This window comes from Lepidothrix coronata, unplaced genomic scaffold (assembly GCF_001604755.1).
Source record: "Lepidothrix coronata isolate B3197 unplaced genomic scaffold, Lepidothrix_coronata-1.0 Scaffold1, whole genome shotgun sequence".
Taxonomy (NCBI): Eukaryota; Metazoa; Chordata; class Aves; order Passeriformes; family Pipridae; genus Lepidothrix; species Lepidothrix coronata.
Window position 1 is genome coordinate 14,024,255 of NW_016690181.1, and position 12,236 is coordinate 14,036,490.

The following is a 12,236-nucleotide window of genomic DNA, read 5'->3' on the forward strand; positions in this document are numbered from 1 at the left end:
TCTCTCCTCTGGTGCCTTAATTCTGAGTAGATAGATTATAATAACTATTCCTTTTTAAATACTGCCTTTCCTCTTTTGACATCAGAACACTTTAAAAAAAGGATAATGTCATAGAAACAGAAGCTGAGGCACAAAAGATTGAATTGCCCCAACCAAGGTAATCCAGCATGTCCACAGTGGAGTCAAGAATGAAATTCCCATTTCCTGAGTCCCAGCCCAAAGTTTTACCTTCTAGGCTAGTGCTTTTTGATGATTTTTTTGCCACTCTTTCCTTCTCTCCTTGCTCTTCTTTCCCCCTCACTACTGATTGCTGTTTCCATCACTCCTACTTGCATAACCCATTTTCCAAACCCATCCTGTGTCCTCCTCATTTCCCACTTCTGCTACTGCCGCCTCTTCTCCAGCCACCCACTTGCACTGACACCACCGTGGCAAAGCGTGGCTCCAGCGGAGCTGCTTTGCTTGGGCTTAAGCCATGTCTCCTGTTGTGCTGGTGTGACTCACAGTCAGCAGCCTCTGCACAGACTGTGTCGTCCCTGCTAAGCCCTTTGGGATCTAGAAGCTGTGCAGGTACCTTAGAGTGACAGCTGAGCTAATACAACTGCAAGACTTTGCCTTTTGCTGCCTGACGAATCTCTAACCTGTGCTTCATGGGCAGCAGAAAAAACAGTGGAAGCCTTGGAGCACACGCTCTTAATATTTGGTACCTGGAGATGTTTGGACCTCTATACTTTTGCATAAAGTTTTTTCAATGTTCAAGTGAAGGCTGAGGGTTGAAAACCTGACTTTGCCAACTTGAGCCAGGGAATATGTCTTTCCATGGGGGCATGTGAATCTGCTTAGTTTTAAAGCATTTGCTTTGTCAGATAAAGAAAGTCAAGAGGTGCAGTTCTGGATCCCTTTTCTAACTTGAAGTTCAATTTGAATTCAAATATTGTTCTTGATTGCAAATAAACATTTGTATTTCCCTAAGAGAAAAATGGAGTACCCTGCAGTCCTAGATGAATGCAGAGGCTTTGGGACTTCTGAACAGATAGATATTTTATGCCCAAACTCAAGTAAGTGAGTGACCCAAAAATAGCCTGCATAATTTAAGCATGTTTTCATGAAGAGAAGGTAGTTTGTGTGTGAGCTCAGAGACAAAGTTCCTTCCAGGATATATATGGAAAGCAGAGAGGTTGGCTGCCTTGTTTTGAAACTAGGAAAGGGATATGCAAACTGGCAGGGTAATAACTGCACTTGTCTTTTTCTTCAGGACATCTTTTTTTGTAAGCAGCTCTGTGCTCATTTCCTTTCTGAATGCCCTTGCCTTAGCCCTGCTTGCTCTCTTCTGTATTTCAGTCTGCTCATTTGTCCTAGCAGCCATTTGTTTCAGTGAAGTATTTTCTTTTTGGCGCTGAAACTTTAAGAAGAGAGAAGGCAATTTAGGTGAAAAATCACTTTATCCAGATTAATGACTGCTGCACTGACTGTTATCACAACGGTATTAGCTAGATTTTTTTTTTTTTGAGAGAACAGAACCCTCAGAAATTTATTCTATCTGAAATTGTAATTGTGGAGACACACCAGGTTGGTCCAGAAAAAGTGAGTCCTCATGTACTCAGAGGAAAAGCTGTATGTATAGAAGGTGTGGTTGAGCCGTGCTTTCAATGTTAGCAAGTGATAAGCCACTAATTGCCAGTGGGTTCAGATGAGGGACCAGCATTGGGTCTTATAGCTGGGAGTTCAATGCCGAAAGCTGAGTTTACAGAGAAGGAAACACAGATTTCATTTCCAGCAGGAAACAGAGTGTAACTGAACTGCAGAACATACTTCTGTTCTTACTTAACAGTGACGTGAAGTCAGAAGTAGTTGGTGGCATTATTGAAAGCCTGTAGTCAGAATCTACCCACATGTATAGTTTTAATGCTTTAATAAAGATATATATGTCCTGTCGGGGAAGGCGACAGGCTTGAAGGAATTAATGTTTTAATAATACCCCAGCAAAAGCTCCTTAACTGTGAAGCAACTGGGATGATGTGGTAAATTTCTCTTAAGATTCAGTCAGGATTCAATGCAATAGCTTCTGATATTTTCCAGTTTTCTTGTCTCCCTCTTTCCCTGTGTTGTCAGAGCTGCCACTGTTGTGCAAGGAGAACTCTGGGGTTAGACAGACCTTAAGCTTTAGGGCGTCTCCTGAAGGACAGTGGATGGTAAGTGCTGTTCTGTTTGTGAGTGGTTTATGAAAGTCCTCCAAAAGACACGGTTACCTCAAATCAGAACGAGCAGATAGGACCTAAATGGACCTAAATGAAAACAGGACTGGTAGATGTAAAAAGCAGCAGAGAATGACAGTTGTACCCAACCTGTTAGCTAAGGCTCAGGTATATGCAAAGTGCGGTGGAAGACCTACATGGGATTTACAGGACTGAATTGTTAATATTCCTTATAGTAATGGAGAATTGAGCTACCTTCACACTGGGCCCTTGAGCTAGTGTTAAATAAAAAAATGGGGCAGATAAATCTATTTCTGGATTCTTAATACATTGTAAGAGGAAAAGATGTTCATTAGGCAAATCCTGGATGAACCTGGATCTACCTCTGGAGGTAAGAAATTTATCTTCTGAGAATGACAGCATAGTAACAGTGTGAGAAAAGTAGTTCTTGGGAGAAACTGAAGTAGAAATCAAGTACATAATGCTTTATCAAGGACTACAAAGGACTGTTCTAATTATGTACAAATTCAGATTATCAGCCTTTCTTCTAGTCCTAAAATACAACTTGAGGTCTTGCTTGTTTTTTCTTTTGGAGTAGAATTTTGTGAAGACAAGATCCAGCTGCAGTTGATTTTGTTGCTTATAATTTATCACTTACCAGAGCCATGAGTGTTTCTTCTGGGTTTTTGTGCGTTTAATCTGTACTTCCTCCAGACCGTAGGAATACTATTCCTTTACGTTCCCATTCTCATCAGCAGTTGCAGATGCTGTGGCTTGCCTAGAAGGTTGTCAGCTCTTCTGAAGTTCCTCACATGAGGATAAAGGTGTGTATCCTTCCTTCACAGAAGTACTGTACCAAAAATGCTCAACCAACTAGAACACTGCTGATACATGGTCCATAGTTGTCATTTGTAGCATCTAAAATGAAATTTAATCCCACTGTGTTTCTCAGTTCTTACTGGTGCATGTTTTGTGTGGCAAATCAAGTGCAACTCAGACACCTGGATTTCTTTCAGTTTCGTGTCAGGTGGACTGTTGTGGCTCAGTGAAGAACAAGTGAAGGACGGGGCCCAAAGAAGTAAGAAAAACTGAATTCATTTAATCAGCTAAAAAGACAAACATTTATTATTGTTGGGGAGGGAAAAGGAAGATACCTAGATAATTATAGGGTTTTTTAATCTTCCCTTGTAAAATTACTAATGGTGCGAATTCTTTAGACATCAGTTGTATCAAGTGTTTGCAGGCTTCATTTATTATCTACTAATCAAAATTAGCATTGTAGAACCAAAGCAATACCAAGCTTTTCTCCTACATTTCTGTTGAGAACACTGTATTTATTCAAGATTTTAGAAGCAAGTCTCTGGAAACCCCTGATTGCTTCAGAAAAGGATTCCCCTTTACACTATACAGCAGGCACTGAAACCATGATACAAAATTTATTTTCATGCTAGAATTGTTTTGCATAACATTGTGCATGCATTTTACTCAGTACTAAATTGCATACAATGCTGTTGTCTTGTTTCTTAAACTTTGAGACCATTTATACTTGAGTATTTTCCTGATTTTGTACTATAAGTCCCAGTTTTAAAATAACACCTCTTTTGTTTAAAATTCATACTGGTTACTTAATATGAACAATTTATGAAGGGTCTTTACGGATCTATACATCAATAAAATACAACATAACCAGAGCTGGAAAATTACCCAGCTGTTACTGTCAGGTCCGATGGAAGGTCCCATGTGTCACAAGCATGCCAACAAAAACAGACAGGAAAAAGTTTTTCTTATTTTTATACACTTCTAGTTGGATTAAAAGTTCTTGATTTCCATGTCGGTGTGATGAACTGTGAAGGCGTGGTCAATATGACCGATGACTGCCTGATTGCACTTTTTAAAACCATTACTCTGTATCTTGTATACAAAAAGAAGCGATCCATAGCAAAGAAATGTACAGTTTTATAATGTTTTACATTTTGGCTACAACAATGTATGTAAAAGTAAAGAGCTTTGAAAGAAAATATATAACTTTGCTTTTTTTTTTCTTCTTAATCATACATTTGCAGTGTTTCTTGTGTGTGTGTTGTTTTGGGGTTTTTTGTTTGTTTTGTTTTTTTTTGTTGTTTTTTTTTTTCATTTTCATTTTTGTCTTCATGCAATTCATGCTATGGAACAAAAAAATAGATTAAAAAAAAAAAAGATCTTCTACAGTTTTGTTACATTTTGGCCGTAGAAAAAGCCTGCATCTCTAGTACAACTCCAGAACCATGAAGAATCATCCATAAAACCTGCATGGAGCGAGTTAACTTTGTCCAAATGAGAAGGTCTTCTATGCCTGCACAGTTCCACACAGATGTTTATTAGCCATCAATGTTCATCTCCATCTTGCCTTGTCAGGTCACTCTGACTGCCTCTGTTGGCATATATTTAGCAATGACTGGACTTTCTTTGCAAAGATCTGCATGTAAAGAATACAATCAGTACTTGAGCTTCTTCCCTGTGCTTTTCACATCAAGCTCGGCATCTTAGTTTTAAAGGAAGGAGGAAAAGGTGAGATAGCTACATGCAGAGGCAGCCATATTCTTCTTCAACAGGATTTTTTTTTTTCCATGCAGTCAGCCAGACTGAGACCTCTCTACAGTGTGTCTGAGTATTGCTTTCAGCTTAAAATAGGTGCCCATGCAAAGTTTCATCCTACTGTGCTTGTTTGCTCAAACTCCTGCAGGGTTCCTATGGCTCAAAAATATCCTGAGAAAAGCAAAATCTTCCATCGTTGGCATGTTTCAGCATCGACTAAATGCCTAACCCATTCCATACAGAGCCAGTAGATCCACCATTAGCCAAAATAAGCACATACTAGCAGGATGCACCAGGAAGGAAACTATCTGGTGCATCTACCCTTCATCCTATGTACTGATACCATGCAGCACGTATGGCCCACCAGTACTACGGCAATGCCTGCCTATGTCATCTGAGTGCTATTTAGGAGTGTTGTCACCTAGCATCAGTAGTAACACCGTTTCCAGCAGGTGCTACTGTGAGACATTGCATCTTCAGACTTAGTCACCTGGACTATATGCAACATGGCATAGGCTAATTGAAAATAAAGCTTTTTAGACCATTCTCTGCTACTGATCCATGCTACAAAATAGATGGGATGGGAGACCAAGAACGTCTCACTGGACTAGGAGAGCTGTAGGGCGCAGACACTGAGGATAATCCTATCGCTTTTCCACTTATGCCAGCTATGCTGTTAAGGCTCCGTGACATTTCGTAACCTTCATTTAAAAGAAAAATGCAAAGTACAGCATTGGATCAATGACAGAATGGACTAAGAATGAGGTCAACATTGTAGCCAGTTCAATAGCATCTGCATGCACAGACATGCCGAGAGTAGTATCGCTTGCAACGTGACTCAGAAGGCCGTTGAAATACGGAACAAGTTTAAAATATATATATTTAAAAAAAAAATCATCATTTCTCAAGGATGGTCAGGCTATGTAATTGATCCTATAGGCAGCAACATGGTTGTACCCTAAAAAACAGAAGAGTCAGTGGGAGGGATTTTCTATGTCTCCGTCATACACTCACACATACTTCTCCCTTCCACTTCATGCATTTTTACTTCAGGCAAAATTAAGGTTTCTGGCATCTTTGGGGGCAGGAGGGGGAAAAGGCAGCATAGAATTTATTTTGTTGCTATAGAGATACTACTCCTTTGTTCTCAGCATTAAAAAAAAAAAGAAAAATAAACCAAAAATTGCATGCATTGTTTCCCTCCCTCTCTCCCCCCCCCCCGCTTCTTTTTCAGACGTGCACGTAAACAGCTCAGCAAGTGTACAGAGAGTTGCACAAACTATGGATGAAATTCTGTTGGAACAACAATTAAGATGCTCTCAACGTGTTTCAAACAGGCCAACAATATGCTGACGTATATTACTCTTTAGCCAACCAGCCTCTGTTTCATTCAGTAACGAGAGGCGGTTGCAGTGCATCGTGAAAACCATACATTCCCCATCCCAAAGGATGTGCCATTTGGAGTGTTCCCCTGATCCACTGGAACCACCTGAACTCGCCCAGGCTGAATGAACATGGCCAATGCTTATCCAATACAGAATCAAGTAAAATGCTTTGCTACAAAGGTAAATTTTAGAGGATATACTTTCATATGAAAGTCTTGTGGTCCTACTATATCTGTTGATGATGAGCTTTAAACTTATAAATACATACACTATCTATAACTGGCATTTACTATAACTATTGCCCATCATAAAATGGCACATGGGAATTCTATACTCCATACTCAGTGTATGGTTACATCATACAATCTTTGCAGTTTTAAAATATTGACTATATCATATACTATATACAGTACACCAGTGGTAAACACTGATTTGAAGAGAGAAATTTCCAAATTTCCTGTTCCTTATCAACTTTGATGCATATAGATGTAACTCTAATTTTGGTTTGCATGGTTTCCTCACATTACATTATTTAAACACAACAGCCTATTTTAAGAAGGGAAGGGTTTTTTCTTATGATTTGACTTCTGTTGCTAAATAGATTATTCTGACCATTAGCAAACTAAAATGAAGTTACTTCTGAGATTTTTGTAGCTGTCAGAAGTCTGAGAAACTAACTAATAATGATTTATTTATGAATTTATTATTTATTTTAGATGGATTATTTTCCAATTGTAAGACACCTGTGCCAACAGATGCTCATGCTTTCCTCTCTGTTGAACTAAGCAGTTATGAATACCCAAATACTTTGTTTTAGTGCTCTGTTAAGGTAGCCGAATAATCATTTCACATTTCTTGAGGATGTTTTGCTTTTGTGTTTTATCTCTTCTGTCAGCCACCTCCAAGTCTGTGCTCCTCAGAGTCTGGTAAGATTTGTGAGCTTTCCAAGTGGCAAACCTTCATTGCTATGAAATGTTAATTGGTCTCTCCTTAGAGGACGGGCTAATTTAAGGGCATAGTAGAGCATCCTCCACTAAAGCTTACTGCACCAGCTGGGGTGGAAGACTCGACTGCCTAGCATAGCTGCATGGGGTAGTTACAGCTCCTCAGGCTTTTCTTTCTGAAAGAAATAGGTTAGAAACTCCAAATGCAGACATCAGGTGGTGGTTTCCAGCCCAAACGTGCATCTCTACAGCAAGCGCACTATCGCGTGCTACAGCTACAGCTGACTTTCTCTTATTTATTTAAAATGGTTGCTAACTACATGGTCACAGGACCCCAGCTACATACCCTTTCTTATTCCTCCATCAGGCGGGCAGGGATATTCCCCGGTTGATAAGAGGAAGCAGGGTCCATATCTCTCCCGAGTGCCAGAGCGCGTAAAGGGCAGGCCCTCATCAGGCGTAATAGCCTGGTCTATGTGGGGACAGTCTTCGTTTGCCAGCGCCGCCTTGGCCACCTCACCATTCAGTTTCGAATCTTCAAACATATAAGCAGAAGGCTATTGAAACACTATGCACTGTTTATTAGAGTTCCAGCTGCAAATTAAGGGTTCACAGCTAAAGACTTCTATAGCGACACTATAAAAGGTAGCACATCTGTCCTAGACACTGCGTTCGTGTGCACTGCACCAAAATAAAATAAAGTCTGTTAAAGTGGGAGGAGAAACAAAAAGTGATCACGTTAGGGGTAACAGCAGCCACCTGTACATCCGCACAGAGGGGCACTTTCAGAAACGGGCGTGCATTGGTTCCTAGTCCTGCGAGCAGAAGACTGCGGTTAGAAATCAGATTATGTTTTCGCATGACGTCAGATGGTGCATGAATGACTGGTTTGTCATGGAGCCTACTGTCACTCAGAACTCTGGAGAGGCAGTGGACTGTGAGTTGTGTTTTAGAATTTGAGTATATTCTGTTTGTGCTGATTTATGCCCGTGTGCAGTATTACTGAGGGGGAAGTTCCTGCTCTTCCCCTCCCCAAAATTTACCGAGATGGTTCTATAGCATTTCCAGTATCAGTCATGCAGAATGGCTCTACACATTTTAGACACACAGAGTATGTTACATATGGAAATACAACAGCAGAACGTGGATTTAAGAAAAAACAATCCATTTTCTGATGTTCTCCTCTGAAACACATACGATATTTGCAATGCCAGCACAGGACACTACATACAGAAAACACTACAGCAGGCCATGAATTTGGAAACTAGATAGAGTAAAATTTACTCTTGGCTGTAAGTGATAAAAATAGGTTGTCAGATTTTCCCACCTTGCTCCACGCATTCCCATGAGGATAGACTGAGAATCATGTTTTCTCTGTGTGACTGATTTTACATTTATAACACAAAGTGCTGTTTAGTGGAGTATTTGTTTTAGGGCTTTAAAGTGCAAATTAGTGTATTGAGAATATACTCGAAATATGGCACAGCTCGATATGAGTATTTTGGTTGAAGGGAGGAAAAACAGTCAAAATGTGCTTTCTGAAGCTCCACAAATGCTGAGATATGTTAACTGAGTGGTACTGGCAGCATCCTACACCTCGGTTGCACAATGCTTATTACCTAGACACTGTAAGGCAATGGGTGATTCTGCAAGTCTTTAAGGAAAGACAAACTTAACAGATAGACTTAATTTCAGTGCCACTTCTAGATTCACATACTAGCTTGTTCTGAGTGCTACATAATACTTTCATTTATTTTTCAATTATTTCGAAGCCAAGTAATCAAACAAGCCCAAGGGAAAAAAAACATTAGGTAGGGTTTGGAGAGATGATTCTGATCTTCTGATGGACAACATACATGAGTAGAAGGCAAAAGTGTTTTCAAGTTATATTTGTTGCTTCGCACACAGACATGCACACTCACACACACACATGTATATCACGCACTAGTAATTGCATTCTATGCCTTTATTTTCTATTTAAATGTCACTGGCTTGTCACAACATAAACAGCCTTTTCTGCAGATCTCACCTCTGCCTCTTTTTTTTCTCTATGCAGAATCAGCCAGTTATTTCCCCAGAGAGGGAGGTAGTGATGTTTTGTGAGCAACAAAATAATTAGGTCTCTCAATACGTTAAAAAAAAGGACGAAAGCTATAGGTGCATTTTAATACTTGTGGACACTAATTTCAATATGATTCTAAAGTTGTGAGGTTCCACAGAGCTGCAATTCCTTTCTGTTTATAAAACTCACTGCTATTTAATACCACTCTGCACAAAAACTTGGTACAGCTGCCATAGTAACCGTGACATTGCAGGTACTGAGCCGTTGATTTAAAAATCACTTAACTGTGTTTGGGGAGAGCCGCAGTCCTCTTGGGGATGAGCAAAGAACTGGGCTGCTTCATAAGCCTCTACTGCTACAAGCTCATGGCTCTAATCCTGAAATGAGGGAGGCAGCTGTGTCAGCAGAGCTCTACACTGAAATCTTTGAGACACCCATTGCTACTCCTGAGCCCAGGTTTGCAAACTAAATTGTTAGTGATGGACGGGGAATTGGTCCATTTCAGGAGCTCAAAACCTTTCTGAGCAGAGTGGTTGTGGGTCAGGCTGCTCACTGGTAACAGCCATTGATCCTTTTGGAAGCAGCTTGCAGGCTCTGTTGTGCTTGAGTGGCAAGAATATTGACCTTCTTTGAATTAATTTCTTAAATTGCATTATAAATCTCTAGTAACTCGAGCTGGAACTTGCTCTTGCAGCCCCCTCAGGGTCCCTTCACATTGATGAATTTTTCTCTGTGCTTGTTAAAAATCCACAGCTTTGTTATTTTACTTCTATTCAAGAGGAAGAGAACAGAGTAGCTGGAGATGCGGAAAAATTGCTGAACTATTCTACTAATGTCCCTTGAACATTACATGCATGGGCCATGCCTTAGGATTCACATTCTGGATAACAATGCTAATCCATAATGACAATTTGGCTAAATATTTAGGAAGTAGAGAAATTGCCAGCACAGAAGACTGCATCTATTGCTGGTGTATATAAGTAAGTGTTAATTAGAGTGGCTGTGTTCCAAACCACTGGCTGCAGCACCTAATTCCCTGGAGACAGGACACGACAATCACTTGGTATTTAATATGTGATTAGTCTGTTATGGGAATAAAGAAAACATCTCTGATGTCATCAATCCAATGAGAAGTCCTCATTGTTTTCATTAGCAGATCTACGAGCTGAACTTTAGGAAGAAGGTATAAAGATTGAATGGAATTATGTTATTTTAGTTTGATTTCTCAAGTTTCCATTTGCATGTTTGTTTTTTCCAAGACTGACCTTGTCTTTGAGAGAACTCCAGTTGAAGCAAACCTACTGCAACGATTGCTGTCTGGTGGCTACCAGTCCAGTTATACTAATGACAGCTACTTCTAGGTGCTTAAAGATTCTAAGGCTTCATTCTGGCCTGCCAAATTCACACGAGTCTTGCCATCCCCCCTAGCTGAATCTGAATTAGGCTTGTACAGCATTTTTTGTTCTTTAGGTTCTGTTCCATGAAGAAAGTCAATATTATCACCTCTGTTTTACAGATGGGTAAAACTGTCATACAGTGAAGTGACTTACCTACTGCTATGTAAGAGGTTATTTACAACAAAATTTTCTGACTCTCAGCTTGGCACCTTATCTCCCTAATTGTCCAATCTGTGAATACCTAGTTAACTGCACCAACTTTAAACATTCTCCTGCAGAGATTTGGCTGAGAGGCTAAAGAAAGTAGTCAGCATATTTCCCAGGTGAGTAGTTTGTTTCTCAACTACCTTGTTTGTGTGGCTTCTGCTTGGTTTTTTTTCCTGTCTCATCCATCTCCATCTGCTATCTCTATCTGTCTGCACACCCAAATACCTTGGGCGTTTCCAAGCAAAACTTAGGAGAACTGCTGGATTTGGCATTAGTATACTTTGCTGATTGTGGAGAAGCACAGTAGAGACTGCCCGGGTACCTGCTGCTGCATGGCTCATCCCTCTTGTAGTTTTTTTGCAAATTTTTTGCAATTGTTTGCAAACTGTCATAGTGGCTTTACCAGTGTTGCTAGTTTTGATTATAAGCTCGGGTCTGGCACTGAATCTCCAGCTATTTGAACTGCATCTTATGTCCAGAGTATCAATGATATACTTATTACCTCAATCTATGCTTGGAAATGTGGCACTAGTACAGAAATGGCTCTTGCACTGGGAAAGTCACCCCAGTCCTCTTCCCTTAAGCAGACACTGCCATTCTCCAACTGCTGCTAAGAAACAAGTTCCTGATCTACCCTTCTCACTTCAGATATCTTCAGAAATGAGGTGAGGGCCAGGGATGGTCGCAATTCACACTGCTTCCTCTTGGGGGTTGCAGGTTTGACTGAAACAGGGCTGAGAGAAACCCCACAGTTCATAGCATGGTACCCATGTACCTATGAGTCAGTGTCAGACTACGTGGGCCGCGACAGATTCTTTCACATTATGCTAAAGAAGATGAGGTCTTCTCAGCCCTAGATCAGAAACACAGCAATTAAGAGACACAGTACTGTTTTTTTGGTTACATTAGGTCACTGACAATCTCCTCCAGAAGAACAGAGACTATCTTTCTCCCAGCTACCCTTGTTTAAAGATTGAAAGAGACAAGGACACAGCTTGAGTACCTACAGCTTCCCTGAGCAGCCATTTGCCATTCCACAAAGGCTCAAGTGACTTCAGGGCTCTGCAGCCCTGTTATAAGGTAAGGGGTTGACTGGCAGGAAGGAGGCAGGAGCAACTGAGTGCAAAGAAGGGCCAGAACTGAGAAGGTAAGTTGCTTGAGAGATGAAGATGTTGCTACTGGGGAAACCTCGTCTGAGTAAAGTTACATTCCACACCACAGCTCCATGTACACCTAAAAATTAAGCTTGTCTAGATCTCAACTGTGCTCTTATAGTCCTGATCCCAAACCTAGGATTACTGTCTGTGGCTAGTGCCACTTCTGATCAGTTGAGAGTGTCCTTTGGTTCTCATTCAGAACTTGAGGGTCATTTTCATTTGCTCATTTTAAACCTGTTGGTAACCCTAGCACACACAGTAGCTGCCTGAAATGTCTTACAAAGAAGGATCTCCACAAGGTCCCTAACAACAGAG

General features: G+C 40.5%; 1 protein-coding gene across 3 annotated transcripts in view; it reads right to left on the reverse strand.

Annotated features, from left to right (window-relative positions):
* The window catches only part of KCNC1 (potassium voltage-gated channel subfamily C member 1), a 127,676-nt gene that overhangs the window by 14,345 nt on the left and 101,095 nt on the right, over positions 1–12,236 (reverse strand). The window contains exons 3-4 of one of the 3 annotated variants that reach the window (XM_017808340.1): positions 7,445–7,633; positions 3,298–5,470 (exon numbers count right to left, since the gene is read on the reverse strand). In XM_017808340.1, coding sequence (XP_017663829.1) covers positions 5,334–5,470; positions 7,445–7,633 — 326 coding nt within the window. In that variant the 3' untranslated portion in view covers positions 3,298–5,333. Of the gene's footprint in view, positions 1–3,297; positions 5,471–7,444; positions 7,634–12,236 lie in introns of those variants that run through there. The other 2 variants (XM_017808347.1, XM_017808331.1) reach the window with 2 other exon arrangements.